The sequence below is a fragment of the Stegodyphus dumicola genome, chromosome 10 (genome assembly GCF_044657685.1).
Source record: "Stegodyphus dumicola isolate Sdum_Otavi_A_Nest chromosome 10, ASM4465768v1".
Lineage (NCBI taxonomy): Eukaryota > Metazoa > Arthropoda > Arachnida > Araneae > Eresidae > Stegodyphus > Stegodyphus dumicola.
In genome coordinates, this window is record NC_140777.1 from 180,020,614 (window position 1) to 180,040,174 (window position 19,561).

General features: G+C 36.0%; 1 protein-coding gene across 1 annotated transcript in view; it reads right to left on the reverse strand.

Annotated features, from left to right (window-relative positions):
* Positions 1 to 3,662: 3,662 nt before the first annotated feature.
* Positions 3,663 to 19,561, reverse strand: part of LOC146995223 (uncharacterized) — a 36,551-nt gene continuing 20,652 nt past the window's right edge. The window contains exon 2 of the mRNA XM_085825942.1: positions 3,663 to 7,012. Within this exon, the coding sequence (XP_085682068.1) occupies positions 3,814 to 7,012 (3,199 nt within the window). The 3' untranslated portion in view covers positions 3,663 to 3,813. The remainder of the gene's footprint in view (positions 7,013 to 19,561) is intronic.

The window sequence follows — 19,561 nt, forward strand, 5'->3', positions numbered from 1 at the left end:
GGTATTATCTGTATGTGTGTATTTAATTATGGCAAAGCACACTAGAGCTATCTGCCTAAGGGGAGGGATGCCTTCGTGGAGGACTTTCTAAGGGAAACTGGCTCGTATACACGTTACACATGAGGAAAACCACGAAAACACCCATGCAGCTAGCCCATTCGCGGGATTAGAACCTCGGACCGAACTACCAGTGTTCAGTGACTTTACCGCTCGGCCGCTGGTGGGCCTCTTCGGTATTATGAATATTACCAAAATAGTACCAACAAGAATAACAAGTATTTAACAAAATAATTTTGTAAAGTACTTGTTAAAGTTATTCTTATTGTATCCTTTGTAACTAATTATTGATTAGATTTTGTGCTAGATTAGCATTCTAGATAAAATATAATAGTATAAAACATCAAAGTAATTGGCATAAAAAGACCTGTTTCCTTTACTCACACTTTTGAAAAATTAAATAGCTGTTTTAGGTACTCTGAATAAAAACTATTTTGTCAAAATTAAGGTAACAATCTTATATACATTTATTTAATTGTAATATAGATATAAGTATAAATTACAAAATTATTTAAAAAATATCTATTATATTGAATCGGAAGAGAATTATAACAATGTAAAATTTACAATTAGGCAAAAAATCAAACGTAGGTTAGCAGAAATGTTGCTATATATGTCATATATGTTTAAACCTATGTCAATGTAAAGTTGTTTTTTTGAATAAATTTAAATAGCTGCTATTATAGTTATCTTAGAAGCAGCATAAAAATTCTCTCAGTTAGCATGCAAATAAAGAAATGATTAGAAATAAACGTGCATTAAATAAAAAAACCTGCAAATAAAAATAAAAAAACCACGGAACTTTATGTTAAAAGAGTAGCACATTTTATCTATTATTTTAAAATTGAGTAAGCATTATTAAATTTTTTAATGGTTCAGTCTAAAATTCATAAAGCAGTAACATTGCCTCTTCCAAATTATAGCTATCTTTCACATACAGCTCATTTTAAACGCTGGTTCATAAACGCTAATTTCCAAGCTGTGAATTATATTGGCGCGCTCAGCGTCATCATGGCTACGTCTTCACTTCTCACTTTCTGCTTCAGGGGAAAAATCTCTATGAGCTAGCCCTTCTCTTCTAAGTCCTGCACCAGACGGGGTTTTCTTTGTTTACATTCAGAAGCTCGCTTGACAAGATTCTGATAGTATTTCGACACACGACAGTTCCATAGAAATCGAAAAAGGGACACTCTCGCATGAAAGAAACATTCATAGTGTGATGGATAATAGCAATTTGTAGTTTACTGACATTTACGCAAAAATCACATCTTGGTTATTTTTCGATAACTAACAACAGCGATTTTGATTATGAATTTGTTTTATAAAATTCTAAGCTGTTGCACTACAAAAATATAGATTTTATGAAATTTGCTAAAAGAGATCTGCCAAAATTTATTTTCTAGAAGATTTGAAAAGTTTGAAACTTGATGCCTAAATGTAAATATAAAATTATGTATGTTAAAATATTTGTAATTAGGCACATAGGTCAGATTAAGTTTTTATTAAATAGAGTAACGCATGCATGAATGCCTAAAGAGAGAGATGCCATCGTGGAGGAATTTCGAAGAAAAACTTACCTTTGAGTGGGTATTAAAAATAATACTTGTAATTTTCATTGAAATTATATACATATATATTTTTTATGTAAAACTTTCGGGTGTATGCTAAATTAGTGTAAATTACTTTACACGAAAAATATAGTGAATGCACAGAAATTAAAGATTTGCACATGCCGGAAATGATAAATAGGTAATATGTATGGGTATTTATGCATGTGCTTGCAAAAAGCATGTATCTGTCTTTGACAAAATACTTAAATATTCATTAAAGGTGTATTTAATTATGGCAAAGCACACTAGGGCTATCTGCCTAGGGAGGGATGCCTTCGTGGAGGACTTTCTAAGGGAAACTGGCTCGTATACACGTTACACATAGGGAAAACCACGAAAACACCCATGCAGCCAGCCCGTTCGCGGGATTCGAACCTCGGACCGAACTACCAGTGTTCAGCGACTTTACCGCTCGGCCGCTGGTGGGCTTAAATATTCATTAAATTATTTATAAATGTATTTGAAATGAAGAATTTATTCACTTATAAACAACTGTGAAAGTACTGTAAAGAAATCTAATGATTAAATGTATCTAATTTATAATAATTATAAATCTTATCTAAATATATAATAACCTTAATATTGAATTGTAAACATAAATTGAAATCCTGTTGACAAATACGTTATAAAACTATTTAAGCAAGAATTGTTCGTATTGGAAAGCAATCTGTTAAAAGGTATTGTAAAGCAAATGCTATGAGATGCGCACTTAAGAACGTAATAAAGAGTTTTGGAATATGTATTGTTGAAATGAAGTGTAAAAAAAAAAAATCTGATAAGTATAATTAAAAGAATTATTCCCATTTACATTTTATAATAACTCAGTTACAAGTTTTAAATAATACTTAAAAAAAAAAAAAAAAAAAAAAAAAAACTTATTTTACTCCCTTTCAGAAATGTTCAGAGAAAGTCAAGTACTATTTAATTATTAGGAATTAGCTAATTCCTAATAATTCTCTAATTTAAAATGAACCGAATAAAGCATTAATTATAAATTGACTTACATTTTTCGATTTAAAAGATGCCTCAGAAGCCAAAAAATCATGTCATATTTAAGAAAGTATTTTAGGAAGAAGCTTTATAAATAGAAAAGAAATAATACATAATTTTAATATTAATAATACAATAAACTTTGATCTTAATTTTTGTACCTTAACCGAATAAAATAAAATTACCTTAATTTTTTTTTCTAATGTAATTAACGAAAACTTGTGAAAATATTTCATTCAAATTAAACCATTTTGAGAAAACTATCCTGTGAAAAGTATAGCATTTAATTCCGTTCAGAATGAAATGTTTAAAAATATGTTGTTTTCACATACTTAGGACTCTGAAGTGTTGTAGAAAAAGAAAATATATACATTTATATGTATATTTGCGACGTAATTACAAAATATTTACACCCGAACGCGTCAAATCCCATAGAACTCAATGGTAAATGACCCAATGTTTTGGTCACCACGTAGGGATCGCCGGTGCTTCAGAGCAGGGTACGGAGAAACTTGTTTAGGGCGACTCCATCTTACTTCCTACCTCCATGAAGCAAACAATGACGTTTAATGGTAGAATCTTATTACAATAGAAATGCATGCATTTATGTAATAATGTAAGTACTATAGAGTACCCTGTATAACATGTACGTAAAAGTGTTGCCTTTTCATTTTAATTAACTAATACCTCTTTTTCTTTGAAAATAGTTTTTTTTCCTTCCATTTTCAACATGCGGTACATACAGACGTAGACCCTTTCTTGAGAAAAAATCCAATTATCCGAATTGTTGATGATTCGGATAATTAGAGCTCTACTGTATTTGTATGTCTTACCAATATGTACAATATCCCTAATTTGCACAATCTTAAGGATTATGTGTCTTCGTTTTGCCATTTTATTGTTGAATAGTACATATTTCCACACACGACAGAATTCCGAATGAGTACGGTTCAAGAGTCTGTATGTGTGTGCATGCAGGGCAATCAAGACGCACATATTAAAAATTAAAAAATTTAATGCTATTATCTTATTACAAAAGAAATGCATACATTTATGTAACAATGTTTCAAAAGTTTCTGGCGAAACTATTAAGCGAATGTAGGATGCATTCTGTATGAAATCCTTTAGAATGAATATTATACCCCGCGTGAAAAATTTACAGTTCCAGTTTTAAATATGATTGCAATCGATCGGGTAATTTGAGAAGTGCAATCCCTTGTGGTAGCTGCGAATTGAGAATCAGTGCATCCCTGATCACACATCGGGTATAGTGTAATAGACGCCTAGGTTGGAGGCCGGCGGGAACAGGCACTTCTAAATATTGTGAATCGCGAGTCTGTCGATCTACAGAGTCTTCTGTCCGTTGTGAAATATGAATCAGACTATCCCTGGCAGCTCTTTGAGCATGTGACACGGTAATTGGCATTTCATAGTTTAAGTTCTCAAGAAACTGTGAATTGTTATTCGGTAATTTTCTCATCGCCCCTGGATTACTGAGAAATAGGCTGCTCGTTTGAATGTTGGAGTTGTCCGGCTCTTCCGGTAATTGTACATTTTCAATAGATGGATCTTCAGAACCTTCCGTCCACTGCAAATTACGAATCAGGAAATCTCTGACCGCGCTATCGAATTTGAAGATTTGAATATACAGTCGGTCTGGTATGGTCAAAATGCGAAAAATTGCAGTTCTGATACGAGATTCGGCTATATTCCTAGCTCGAGAGAAAAGGATCTCAGGATTTTCTGTCGCTTGAGAAAGCAGGTAATTTGTATTTTGGTGATACTCAATTTCTTCTGGAAAATTGGGATCGTAAATCGCTCCATATCTCATTGCTCCTTGTGAGTAACTGAACTTTATTTTCTTCGGAGGGATAATGCGAAATCCTTCATCTGGCAATTGAAAATTTGAATCATGTGTATTTCTGCTGCTCGCACTTGTGGAATCGGGCAACAGACTTGGTAGATTCATAAGATTGTCGGGTTCTTCTGGTAACTTTGAACTGGAAAACGATGTATTTCTGATCTTGCCTTCAGGGTGTCGTTGTCTTGCTTGAGTGACACAGTCTTCTATCCATTGGGAATTACCAATAAGTAGTTCTCTAATCACCTTTCTTAAATTGTGCATTTGTTTCTTTACTGAAAATAAAGGGTTGCAAATTAGTGGTAATCTGTTGCGCATGCCATCCATCGGAGCTCCGACCACAAATGTTTCATATAAATTCCTTGGTTGAGAGATAGGGATCTCAGGAATTTCTGGCACCTGAGAAAACGGAGAATTTGTATTTGGCTGATCAACAGTTTTTTCTGGCAAATAGGAATTGTAAGTAGCTCCGCATCTCATTGCTTCTTGAGAATAATTGAATTGAGTTCTCTGCGGAGGGGTAATGCAAAATTCTTCATCTGACAACTGAAAATTTGAATCACTTGCCTGTGCATTTATGGAGTCGTCCAATAGACCTGGCAAATTGATTTGATTGTCGCGTTCTTGCACCAACTTTGAACTAGGATTCGATGTACTTCTGATTTTGTCGGTACGCTCTTCTCCTGTTTTGGCCACAGATTCTCCTATCTTTTGTGAGTTACGAGGAAGGAAACCTCTGAATGATCCTCGAGAGTACTGCAACGTATTCCCTGGTTCACGGATGAGATCTTCAGGCATTTCATTATTTGGGCTTGTAGAACCTCTCATCCATTGTGTATTTTGAGTTACGGAATGTCTGACCGCTTCTCGAGAGTATTGCAACGGATTCCTTTGCCCACAAATGAGATCGTAAGGTTCTTCTAAACCCCGTAAAGTGCTAGCCAATATTTCTCCGATCGAGCCTAAGTTTTGGGATATAGGATCTCTTGTCCTTTGTGAATTTTGAGTTTTAGAAAGTCGGACTGCTTCTCCAGAGTACTGGAACGCATTCTCTGGTTCACGGATCAGATCTTCAGACATTTCTTTCTTCGGGCGTATAGAATCTCTTGCCCGTTGTGGATTTTGAGTTACGGAATGTCTGACCGTTTCTCGAGAGTATTGCACCGGATTCCTTGGCCCACGAATGGGATCGCGAGGATGTTCTGAGCCCTGTGAAGTGCTAGCCAATACTTCTTCGACCGAGCCTAGATTATAGGGTATAGAATCTCTTGTCCATTGTGAATTTTGAGTTTTAGAATGTTTGGCCCCTTGTAGATAATACTGGAACGTATTCTCTGGTTCACGTATGAGATCTTCAAACATTTCTTTCTTTGGGCGTACAGAATCTCTTGCCTGTTGTGGATTTTGAGTTACGGAATGTCTGACCGTTTCTCGAGAGTATTGCACCCGATTCCTTGGCCCACGAATGGGATCGCGAGGATGTTCTGAGCCCTGTGAAGTGCTAGCCAATACTTCTTCGACCGAGCCTAGATTATAGGGTATAGAATCTCTTGTCCATTGTGAATTTTGAGTTTTAGAATGTTTGGCCCCTTGTAGATAATACTGGAACGTATTCTCTGGTTCACGTATGAGATCTTCAAACATTTCTTTCTTTGGGCGTACAGAATCTCTTGCCTGTTGTGGATTTTGAGTTACGGAATGTCTGACCGTTTCTCGAGAGTATTGAAACGGATTTCTTTTCTCATGAATGGAATCACCAGATTCTTCTGAGGACTGTGAAGTGCCAGCCAATACCTCTTCGGCCGCGTCTAGATTATGGGCAAACGGTGTGTGCGGTTGAATGGTGCTGTTATCAGTGTTAATTAAGGACTTTGCAACTCTAGTCAAATGCAATAATTTTATACTAACAAATGCAAGGAAAAAGTGTGGATCTATGAACTTATATGGAAGAAACAAACCTCTCGGTAGAGAGATAAAACTCTCAGGATTTTTAGAAACCCGAGAATTTGGGCAAAATATTTCCTCTGGCAACTGTAACTTTGAGTCACGTGAACATCTTTCCTCTTCTCGGAAATAATTATGCATACTAAGCCAATCGTAAGGACTATCATATTTTTCAGATAAATGTGAATGGGCAAACCATAAATCTTCTATCTTGCTCTTGGGTTCTTCGCGTGGAGTGTTCTGAGCGGTGTTTGTCTCTTGTTTGACTTTAAAGCCGTTAAACCCCCGCCTCTGGAGTTCCTGACATATTTCTTCCACAAATTCGTCATTTTCGATATCCAAGAACTTAAAAAGCGTATGTTTTATCTCTTCCAGTGTAATGTAAACATCGGGAATGGATCTCCATATGTAACACATACTCTCAATGTAATTAGACAAATCTCTTTCGTCGCAGCCGAGGAACATAGCGCACATCTCAAGAATCATAGCTTCCCTCTTGTCCATGGGCATTTTTCTCCTAAAGCAATCCAAGATTTTACCACAAATTTTCCTGAAAAGAGACATTAAGACAATAAGTAAAAATTTCAATAATTTGATGTAAAGTATTTTGTATTTTAATTTTAACACTGACAGAAATTAAGCAACGATACCTATTTGTGTTAGAATGAGACATAACTTTTAACTTAAGAAATGCTTCAGTTGATACTGACATTTTAAGTAAAACCGTAATAATGTTTATGCATTAATCAAAATCTCCTTAATATATATGAATGTTCCTCCCTTTTATCTGGTAACTAAACTTTGAGGAACCAAGTAAACTACTAAGCGAATAATCGCTGAAGTCCAAAAACAGAAATGTAAACTTAAGGAGCGTTAATTACACTTTGTTGCTGAAAATAAAAATTCACTGGTGGCTCCTTTCTCAGGCCGTACAAGAGAGCCTCCATTTGGGCTTGAAAATAAGAACCAACTAATGACTAACTAAAGAGATTTAGCCGAAGATAACACAATATCTAAACTAGTTGGCCCGTAATACTGATTAGCTAGCGCAGCTATCAAAGCACATTAGACGGTCGAGCATATTAACAGCTTAAAGAGACGTTGCCAAAAGCCAAGAGCGCGCTATTCAGGAATCCCAATTCTCTCTCTGACGAAATTAGTGAACTTAAATATTCTCTAGTGCTCATGTGCATTTACTGCGATTTAAATACTTATTACGCTAAGAAATTCTAATCTGAAGTTAGATTTACAAGAGATAGGAAAGTTCGATAAACTTAAAGTTACTGTTATAAAATTAGCACATACCTTACATATATATTATGATAATCTTTTATTAAAAAGGGTAAGAAAAAAATGTGTTTCGCGTAGAGGCACTTAAATTAGTGTTTACGTTTAACAATATTTGTTACAATAAGTTTTTGATTATTCGTGAGTTGATTTATTTTGCTAACTCGTAAGATTCATTTTAAATAACCAATTATTTTGTGTTAAAACCCTTTACTATTACATCTCAATTTCCGTTTCCTAGCCATAATGAAAATTAGGTCGCGTCTGTATAAAGAAAGGTTCGAGATGATTCAGACGGTGCGCGTTCTGCCTCTTGAAGGCCACGTTGCTACATTGCTAGTGTCTTAGATAAGGGATCATGACTTTCGGCCGAGCATTTAAACTTGAGGATAGTATCTTCACTCCGGTGAAACTTCACCCGACTTTCATGTTAAATATCTCTGCCTAGCTTTTGTCTACTTTCTACTTGGTTTAAATTTCTTACTTTGAGTTTTAATCATAATCTCTGTTTGATTTGTAAGCACCAGGAGTACGTTCTGTTCAGCTCGCTCGGTTTAAATAAATAGTCTTTAACAACTTTTAAAAAATAAATAAAACTTAATTAAAAAAACTATAGCGTCTCACTTGTTTTAGTAACATACATGAAGTCGAGACTTCACTTCAGACGTAAGCGATTTAGATAAGCAAGACGATAAGCGAACACGATGATAAGATGTATAATACATAAGCAAATAGAAACTTGCGAATGGTGTAAAAGTCCCTTTTATTCACAATCCAAAATGTTGAACAGACGGCATTCCTTGTGCTTACACATTGGCCAGCAATTATGGCTAGACATCAAAGGAATTAGAATTTAAACTAAGTAGAAACTAACCGAACGTTGCGAAGGTATATTCAAAGCAAAATTTGGCTTAAGCTTCACTGGAGTGAAGATGCTATCGAGAATTTCACTGCACCGCCGAAAATGATGACCTCTTATCTGAGAATAGCAGTCTTAGCAGCGTGGCATTCAAACAGAACATGCTCTGTTTCCTAATTTGGGTCCTCATTTGCAGTCTTTCAAGAAAACGGATATTGAAGAGTGATAGCAAATGCTTTTAACATAAAATAACTTGTTTCTTAAAATTAAAATAAATCTTAAAATCTTTACTGCAGATTGTTGCGCAAAGCTTGAGTTATGCTGTAAAATGAAACGATGAAATAATGAATCTACTTTTCTTCAATCTTTTTTAGCGAAAAGATTTTGCCAAGAAGGGATATTGAGTTCGTTTTGGCATGTTTCGTCGTCCACTGTAAAACATCTTTTCACTTTTCTAATAGTTGCTTACGAAATATTATCGCCTTGCATTATGTTTAAAGAAATAAAGTAACGAAGAATGTATGTTACTTCGCATTGTGAAAAAACAACGGTACCCAAAGACATCAAATTTTGAATAACGTACTCCTCCATTCGAATTTGTTTTACTATCTATTTCATATTTTGTAAAAATTTGACGAATTTTTCATTAGGAAACTCAGCGATTTCAAAAGGAGCAATGGCAACACAGTAAGAAAAAAAAAAAAAAAAAAACTTTTTTATCTTCAGCTCGCGAGACGGTAAATCGGAAATTCGAACATGGTTTTTACACATTTCTGCAAACAGAAATGACGTTCTTTTAAGGATTTTTAAGGACCCTTAATGAAAAAAAAATTAAGGTCCTAAGAGCAAATGGTAACTGAGTAAACTTAGTTAAAAATATTATCCATGCCTGAACTTTACTTTCGTAAGTTAAGTTAAGTTATTTAATTACGGCAAAGCCTCGAGGGCTCTCTGCCTAAGGGGAGAGATGCTTTCGTGGAGGACTTTCTAAGGGAAACTGGCTCGTATACACGTTACACATGGGGAAAACCACGAAACACCCATGCAGCCAGCCCGTTCGTGGGATTCGAAACTCGGACCGAACTACCAGTGTTCAGCGACTTTACCGCTCGGCCGCTGGGGGCCCTTTACTTTTGTAATGCCATCCTCTAAAAATAAAATAGATTTATAGGTAGGATGCATTATTGTTAAACACAATTTAATTAACATAATTATAAAGGTTGAGAATAAAATTAAGTTTATGAAATTTACCAAAATAACATCATAAAGTATTTTACACTTATAATAGTTGGACATATTTGAAAGAAGATAAATTACATTTAACTTACTTTTTATTACGAAATTAGTAACACTTAGCTTTATTCAGATTTTTTTCTAATGTCTCATACTTTCTCAGTCTAGAGGTTTAGTAAATACCAGGTAGATTTTATATCAGCTGGGATAGTTTAAAATGAGATTAAAATCGTAATCAACATGATTCATAACAAAAGACTGGCTATGGTCACCACAGCTGTTTGCCTAAAGATAGACCTGATGATCAGAATAAACCTAAAAGACCTGATGTAGGTACGGTTGGGCTGTGGTTAAAACGCAGTTTGTCTTATAGCATCCCGTAGAATTCCAAGGGTTCGAAACCAGTTAATTTTCTTGTAAGGTTTATCTTGATTTTTCTGACAGCTGATTTGGAGTTAAAGTTACTTTCCTGTCTCTCCTTAATCTCAGATTACAACTTCCGGCCAGAACTTATTTTCGGAATCGCGGTTGAATGCAAATGGGGAGAAGAAGTATTTAACTCTGAAGTTCTACTGACTTCGTGAAAGAGCAAGAAATTCCATGCATTTTGGCTTTACTCTCTCTAAAGCTATTTTTACAATCGGCCGTAGTTTAGGTCCCTGATAACTTCGTCGTTAGTTAGCGTTAAGGGGCCAAGTGTGTTAGAATTTTAATAGCTTCGGCTATATCTTTTCAGTTACGATTAGTTAAGTTTGACTTCCTTGTTTCCTGAGTTCAAGCCCGAGGGGAGGCTTTATTGTAAACTCCAAGAAAGGAGTCATCTGTTAAACGTTATTTGGAATAATAAAGGGCCCACCAGCGGCCGAGCGGTAAAGTCGCTGAACACTGGCAGTTCGGTCCGAGGTTCGAATCCCGCGAACGGGCTGGCTGCATGGGCGTTTTCGTGGTTTTCCCCATGTGTAACGTGTATACGAGCCAGTTTCCCTTAGAAAGTCCTCCACGAAGGCATCCCTCCTCTTAGGCAGATAGCCCTCGAGGCTTTGCCATAATCACACACACACACACACAGAATAATAAAGGGTATTTAACTCTTCTCCAATTCTGTTCTCTGTCTACTGAACTAAAGCGATTATTCGTTTACCAGTTCTTACGGTTTTTCAACTTTAACAGTAAATTAAAAGACAGGAATCTTACATTCTTAAAGGTTCCAATAAGCCACAAAACACAAGAGGTGATAAGTTGTTTTGTATTATTTTAAGTCTAACTAGATGCGAAGAATAATTTTTACATGAATTCGTACATTTTTGTGTTTTACCTTGTGACCACGGTAAGGATTATTGAAAGGCAATAACTGTACTATGCAGAGATAATTTTTTAGGGAAGCAGTTATAAATAATTAAATTAGGTACATAGATAATCTTAGTCATAAAGATTTACAACACCACTATTAAATTTTATTTATGTTTTAAAAATATTCTTTAAAAAAATGCCCTATTAAAATTACAATGTAATAAAATTTCACGCTTTAAAATACATGCAATTTTATGACATTGATTCTTAATTGATATTAGGATAATTACACAGTAAAAGCTACAAAATTCTTATATTTTGTAGCAACAACACTCAACAAAATATTTAAGCGTCTTTTTAATTCAAAGCCTCCACAGACATTTCGGCTGATTTATATGGATTTCCTTCTCTTTAAGAATCGTTCAGAAATTTGCCTCATTACGCAAACCAATGTTCTCACTAGTTTCTGCGTGTTCAATCTCCTAACTTGTCAACCTCTGCATAATGTACGTATGACGGTGTACTTGATCCGGTAAAAGTTAAATAGTATACCCCCTCCCGATAGTGGGGAAGCAAATTATCGCAATGTTGAAGTAACTGCAAAGTAAGGTATGGTATGGTGCTGTATTTAATTATGGCAAAGCACACTAGGGCTATCTGCGTAAGGGGAGGGATGCCTTCGTGGAGGACTTTCTAAGGAAAATTGGCTCGTTTACAAGTTATACACGGAGAAAACCACAAAAACGCCCATGCAGCCAGCCCTTTCGCGGGATTGCAACCTCGGACCGAACTATCACTGTTTAGCGACTTACCGCTCGGCCGCTGGTGGGCCAATTAACTGCAGAGTAAGACAAAGGTTTAAATAAGCCTGTAACTTTAAAAGAACGTTGAACATAAAGGCATGTTCTGATGCTATCAAAATCAATTACATCTCGTGGTGATGTAATTAAACATTAAGAGTCAGATTTAAACTAAAACTGTAGGGCAAGTCGTCAAAAACTATACAATTTAATTTTAATTTAAGCTGGGTCAGTAACTCAATCGTCATAACAACTTCAAATTTCGGCAGCAATAATGCAAAGGCGAATAATTACAAATTATCAGAGCTGGTAGTAACAACAGCAGCGAGCAAGCGGAGGTCAGAAACACACTGTCTTGCATTCCAAAAACCTCAGTTTAAAAACTGTCTAAGTGATTTGCATTCTGGTGAGGAAATAAAAATTGGAAATTATAGTAAAGGCTGAAATTATAAAACAAATGGAAAGTTTACATAATAATAACTGTAGGTATCTTTGAAGAATAATTTTTGTTCTATTTACGTATTCACTTTCTTTCTTCAACACGTTTCCTTTTCTATTTAGAAGCTTTGGATTGATTTAATTAAAGATTTCTGCTTTCTAAAAAAAAAAAAAAAAATTAATGCATTTAGAATGTATAGGAAATGCTGCTAATTTTATTTCTTTAGTAATATGAACGTTTAGAAGAAATATGAAATGGTATATGGTAAGGGCCGGCTGGTGTGGCATAATTTTTAGAATTTAGTGACACACCAAACGACAAAATCTAGAAATGACAAAACTTTTAGAATTTAGAGCAGACATTGGAAGCAGAATTTAGAAAGTCAATTTAGAATCCACAGAGATTCCATCAGGTTTGCAAATGCCTAGCGACAGCCGTGTGTATAATGCATTAAGAAATATTAGATGAAACTTTTAAATTTACAGCTTTCAATTTCTTTATTAATAAAAAAATTCCTTTCTATAACACCTGTCCATGTGATTAGATTAGAAGCATTTTTGATATTCTCCGTGTTTGTGTCTAGCGAAAAGTATGGAAAATAAAGGGATGTTTAGAAAAATATGCGTGATAAATATTAAGAAAACATTGCTAACATGTTAAGAAAAATATTCTATCAGAAGTAAAACATTCAAATATTATGTTTTCATTATTCTTCCAGATGTTCTCCAAAATTTAAGAAATTCATTGCATACATTAATGTAAAATACATCCAATACGTGTTAATACCATGAACACGTTTTTCATTTTGTCACACTTTTCTGGAATCTTCTAGAATCGTGGGTCTATAAATCTTGCCTTCAAATCCTCCTAAACTTTCGAAGCTGCAATATTTAAAATCCTAAAGAAAAATTACTCTTACAGCGAAAAGCCAAAAATATTTTGGAAAAAAAATCAAAGCGAAAAAGTGTAAGATTAATTTTATAGAAAAAAAAAAAAAAAAACTAATGCATATGGTGACAATACTGAATAATCTGAAGCAATTAAATGGGAAAAACTCTTCCATGATAAAATGAAAAAGGAGACATTTTTAATTAATTATATAGCTGTTTTGCTTTTGCTAAGAACTGTTTCGTAAATTGTGCTTTATAGCATTATACCTTGTTTATTTTTCTGATTTAAAATATTGTAGAACAAGTGGCCAAAATAGAATTTTATAATATGACAGCGAAAAATAAAAATACTATATTTTAATATCATTTTTAAGTGTAATTTGAATATATTACATTATTTAAATGAAATTTATCAGTGTTACAAAGTTCTAAAAAAATCTTCGAAAAATTTCCAGATCTTTGAATTAAAAATTTTCTATAGAAACTGATCTTAAAATCGTTAGAACGTTGATAAGTCGCCATATTTACAACTATTTAATAAAAGAATTCATATCCCCAAAAGCAGAAAGTTGTTTAAGAGCTCTTCATTAGAAAAAAATGAAATAATTTCGAAATGCTTATGTTTCACTTCTTGGTCAGCAACTCGAGTATAAAACCATTTATATTAGTAATAGGAACATATTATAACCCATTTACCAGTTCAAAAGATAACCATATTTGTCAGTGAATCACCAAAAATATTCCTTCAAAATGCTAATTCACATTCTAAATGGCAGTCGTAAAAACAGCCAAAAATTCCAGATGATTAAAATTAAGAACCTTCTGCCGATTTTGGGCGTAATTAAGAACTTTTAAGGAACAAGAAATCCATTCCGAAAAAAAACCTAAGGACTTTTAACGACTCTTAAGGTACCGTACGAACACTGCTGTTAATACTTTGTAAGGATCTTAAGTTTTACTAACGTTTATTTTATTTTAAATCTTTACTATCACTTCTTATTTTCTACTTCCGGCCAGAATTATAAGCGTGAAGGAGTTTATGCAAAATTGTCTGGCGAACGCCAAGTATTTAAGTGTGGCCTTTTTGCCAAGCAAAAGAGAGGAAGCCGTGAGTTCGAAGCAGGCCGCTTACCTTAGAAGTTACGCAGTTGCTACTTTGCCTTCCAGGCCAGAGGTTTTAATCCTCTTGATAAATTAAACGTATTGTAGTGTTCACAGTCTCTGTGCTACATACGCTTCCTGTTATTATAAGGCCAATCTTATTCTAAAGTTAAATTAGAGTTTAGTTTTATTTTGATATCTTTTAAGTTAGACCCCGAGTGGAGGGTCATTGTATTCCGAAGTACGGAAGTCATTGTATATAAAGAAAAAAAATAAAGGGTTTTGTATACCCTTCGTCTGTATCCTGTCTACTTACTACAATTAGTGAACATAGCTTTAGTAAGCTCTCTGTTCTAGTCAGGTCATTGTATGTTTCCGAAGAAGGTTAGAAGAAACATTGAACCTGATAGTGGCGCCCGACGAAGAATAACCATGGCCGAGTTTCAAGAAGAACCTGTGCTGCCTGCAGAAACAGCTCAGAATCCAGAAATGCCAGCTGCCGCCCTGGAAGGATTTGGGTATATTGTCCAGACCATGCGCGCTTCGATGAAACCAGAAGCAACGTTTAATGGAAACTCACAGGTAACCAGTTTTTTGGAAAAATTGGATGACCACTTCATGCTCTACCCCGTGCACGAGTTTCAAAAAGTTACCTTAGCTACCAGCGCTTTGAGGGGCCAAGCGCTTAACTGGTTCAAATGTATCGGCAGAAGTCTCTTGGGTCAAGCAGGAAGTCCCACCTATACCTACGAAAATTTCAAGACTGCCCTACTAAAAGCCTTCCCTGTTGTAAGGGATCGTGCGAAATTAGAAACAGAACTTTTCAGTATATATCAACAAAGAATGGAAAACATCTCCAGGTTTATTTTAAGAAAAATTCACGTTTTCAAGCTCTTGTATGGAAACCGTCCGGATCCTGAAATAATTCAAGTGATTTTGCCGAGGTTACTACCCCAAGTGCAAGACTTTATTGAATTGAGAAATCCGACTACACTGGAAAAATTATTTGAGCTAGCAATCCAGTTTGAAAGTAGAAGAACGGCGGACGTCGAAAGAAGACGCCAATATCAACAGCGAAACCAATTTGGTACGCCAAGACTACAGCAAACTCAAGCACATGGCTACGGAGAAAAAGCGAATCAGTGGGCAAGGAAACCCGAGCATTCAAAAACAGCCGGCGAACGTCGACAGTTCAATAGCAACCCAGGAAAAAAGTCTCAAGGCCAGTGGAGAAAGAAGGAAAGCACCGAAAGGAAAAATAATTTAAACTAAAACGGATTTCTGCTGACGAGAGGGTGCGGAAATCCGAAGGCCACGAAAACCCCTCTTCCTACAAGTTAAATACAGTAATGGTGAAAAATTTAACTCTTCCGAAGATTGAAGTCTTGGTAAATAATATCCCGGCCACCGCACTCCTGGATACCGGCGCGCAGTGTTCCTGTGTGGCAGAAGTCTTTTTTAGAAAGTATTTTCGCAAATACCGCATATATAATGCGGATAATACGACAGTATTAGCGGCGCAAGGAAAAGAATGTAAGTGCGTAGGTAAAGTACCTTTATATATCCGTATCAAGGACGAACAAGTAAAGGTGATGTTTTTTATAGTAAAGAATTTGCAAGCACATTTAATCCTAGGAATAGACTTTCTTTCAGAGGCACAAGCTACACTGGATTTTAATGAAGCGTCTCTTAGGCTGACAATGAAACCAGTGCGTGTAGAAAAGGTTGAACCGCCAAGGTTAAATCTTGACCACCTGCCTAATGACGAGCAAGATAGAATCCGACAAGTGGTAAGTGAATTTGCTTCCTTATTTAGTGATATTCCAGGATTTACTCAGGTTACTAACCATAGTATTGACACCGGAGATGCATTGCCGGTTCGTCAAAAACCATACCGGTATGATAAGAATAAGGAAAAAATTATAGAATGGCATACTACCGATATGCTACGTAAAAAGATCATAACGCCCATCTCAAGTAGTTATGCTAGCCCGGTGGTTTTATGTAAGAAAAATAATGATTATCCTTTGGAGCATCCAAAAAGGTGGAGATTCGCTATTGATTACCGTAAATTAAATTCCATAACGAAATATCCGGTATATCCGTTACCGATCATAGAAGAAATTTTAAGGAACATAAAATCAACCAAATTTATGACGACTTTAGACTTAACGAATGGTTATTTTCAAATAGGGGTCAGGCCTGAGGACGTGCCTAAGACTGCTTTTATAACCAAGTCTGGCACTTATGCATTTTTGCGTATGCCGTTTGGCCTTTCTGGGGCCCCAGCAACATTTCAGCGATGCATGGACATTGTGTTAAGACCTGTTCTTGGAAAGTCCACATTTATCTATTTAGACGATATCATTATTACTAGTGATAATCTCGACCAACATATACAGGATTTAAGACAGGTGTTTTCTTTATTAAATGAGGCCGGTCTAAAAGTTAATGTCGAAAAGTGCAAATTTGCAGCCCCTGAATTAAAATATTTAGGTTACAAAATATCGCAAAAAGGGATCGAGACAGATGAATCAAAAATAATCGCTGTACAAAAGTATCCGACTCCAAACACGGCAAAGAAGCTCTCTTCTTTTCTAGGACTTTGTTCATATTATAGGTCCTTTATAAAAGATTTTGCGGCTATCGCTGAGCCATTGTTAAAATTAAAAAGGAAAAAGGCAAGATTCTCGTGGACGGCCGAAGCCAATAGTGCTTTCGAAAAATTAAAACAAGCATTAACGCAAGCCCCTGTGTTGAAATTTCCTGAAAAGGATGAAAATTTAGAAATTTCAGCGGTTGCTTCGGATTATGCGGTAGGAGCGGTACTTTCGCAAAATCAGCAGCCCGTGGCATTTTTTAGCCGAACTTTAAATCAAACACAAAGAAACTATTCCGCGACCGAGAGAGAGGCACTTGCAGTTCTGTTAGCAGTGCAAAAGTTCCGAGTCTATTTTGGAAAGGCGCCGATAACAGTATATTCTGATCATGCGGCGGTAACTAGATTGTACTCAGGAAAAAATTTATCCCCAAGGTTAATAAGATGGGCACTCAAGCTGCAAGAATATAATCTGGTAATCAAGCATACCCCCGGAAAGGAAAATATCGTAGCAGATGCCCTGTCACGAATTAAATTAGACGAACAGGGTAATACCGTAAAAGTTGCAATGCTGACAGCGTGTACAATAAATTCCCGAGAAACTGTAATAACCGAACTGGGTAAGGATCCTGAGTTTGGAAGTATTTATGAGTATTTGAAGGATCCTGAAAATTTTAGCCACCAAGATATTGTGGCGATAAGAAATAGGGCGGCCCATTACGAACTAATAGATGGTCTATTATTTTATACAAAAACTACGAATTCCAACAACGAATTTCGACCTGTTATCCCAGCTAGTCTTAGATTAAATATCCTGCAAGGGCTCCATGACAGCCCTTTAGCTTCTCATGCTGGTATTCGAAAAACTACTCAACGCGTACGCGAGGCAGTCTACTTTCCTGAACTGCAAAAGTTAACAAGGGCGTATGTCCAGTCCTGCCCAACATATCAAGCCGTTAATTATATTAATTTCCGCCCGGCCGGGTTTCTAAATAGTATTAAATCCGAATTTCCAAATGAAATAATCGGCATCGATTTATTGGGCCCTTTCCCAAAAAGTCAGTTAAACAAAAGTCGCTATCTCCTTGTTATAGTTGATCATTTTAGTAAATGGACCGAAATTGTTCCCTTAAAACGAGCCTCCGCGAAATTAGTTACCGATTCTATTTTAAATAAATATATTTTAAAATACGGGGCGCCCCTAAAAGTTATATCGGATAATGGTCCTCAATTTGTAAGTAATATATTTGAAGACATGTGCCAAAAACTGGGCATACGTCATTTAAAAATGGTCCCGTATCGGCCGCAATCAAATATAGCGGAACGGGTCAACAGAAATATAGTGAAAATTATCCGTAGTTATGTTAAAAATTTTCATAAAAGCTGGGATAACTATGTCAATGAATTTGCTTTCGTCCTTAGGACCGCAAAACATGATACAACGGGCAAAACTCCTGCTGAGTTATTTTAGGCAGAAAGGTTATAACACCGTTAGATAAACTATTTTATGTGCAACAAAGAGCCCCAGAATTTAAAATGGGTGATATAGAAAAACTAATAAAAGAAGCAAAAAAGAATACGGAAGTAGCACAAAGAAAACAAAAATTGTATTATGACTTGAAACGACGGGGAGTAACTTATAAAGTAGGGGATGAAGTACTAAAAATTAAGCATTCACTTTCTTCAGCACCAGAAGATAAAACTGCCAAATTTTTTCCACGCTTTGAAGGACCATATGTTATAGAAAAAATAACTCACGCTGTTGTAGTGTTAAAGGCAAGAAATGGTGAAACCTGTTCCGCAAACATTGACCAGATAAAACCATTCTATGACCGTAATAAAATGCAAATCTCTTCAGATCTTTTGCAGGATCCGGTACGGCAGACACCGCAGGTACAAGTTCCAGAGGTGGGAAAACGACAAGTACAAGGGCAAGCCAATGAGAGACAGAAGCAAGTGAAAAGAAAATTGCCCCGCGGAAAAATTGAAGGTACAAAGAAAAAGAAGCCGTTCCACCGTCCAAAAAACAGAGTTCACGAACACCCCCAGAATGAAGAAGGGAGAAGGACGACGTATGTGGAAAAGACCGGGAGAAAGGACGGCAACTATAACCCGGCTGTGAAACGGAAGATTGACTCATCCGACAGAACTCTCCGCAGCAAAAGTCGCCGAACTGCGGAAGGGCCATCAGCGGCGGAGGAAAAAGTACAAGAAAAATTTGAACGGCCAACAACGAGGTCCAAGCAGGATCACGACAGAAGTTTCCCGGTTCCACCAAGACCAGCTGCCTTCAAACGGCCAAGACCACAAGCAGAGGACAGAAGGAAGATGTTCAAGGGTGGCCGTAGTGGTGAAAAACGGAAGCTTCCAGAGGAAAGCACTGAAGGGCGAGCCCGTACAAGAAGGAGGATCAACCAAGCTACGGTCTGCAGCACCTTCAAAGACTGGGCCCAGAAAAGGATGTCTGAATATTACAAAGATAAGTAAAATTTTATGTTACTTTACAAACTTAAGTTAATCTTTCATTCTTACTGCAAGTGGCAGATTTCAAGAAGTTTTACCTCATGCGAGGTCTACCTTTATCGCCAAAAGGGCGAGAAA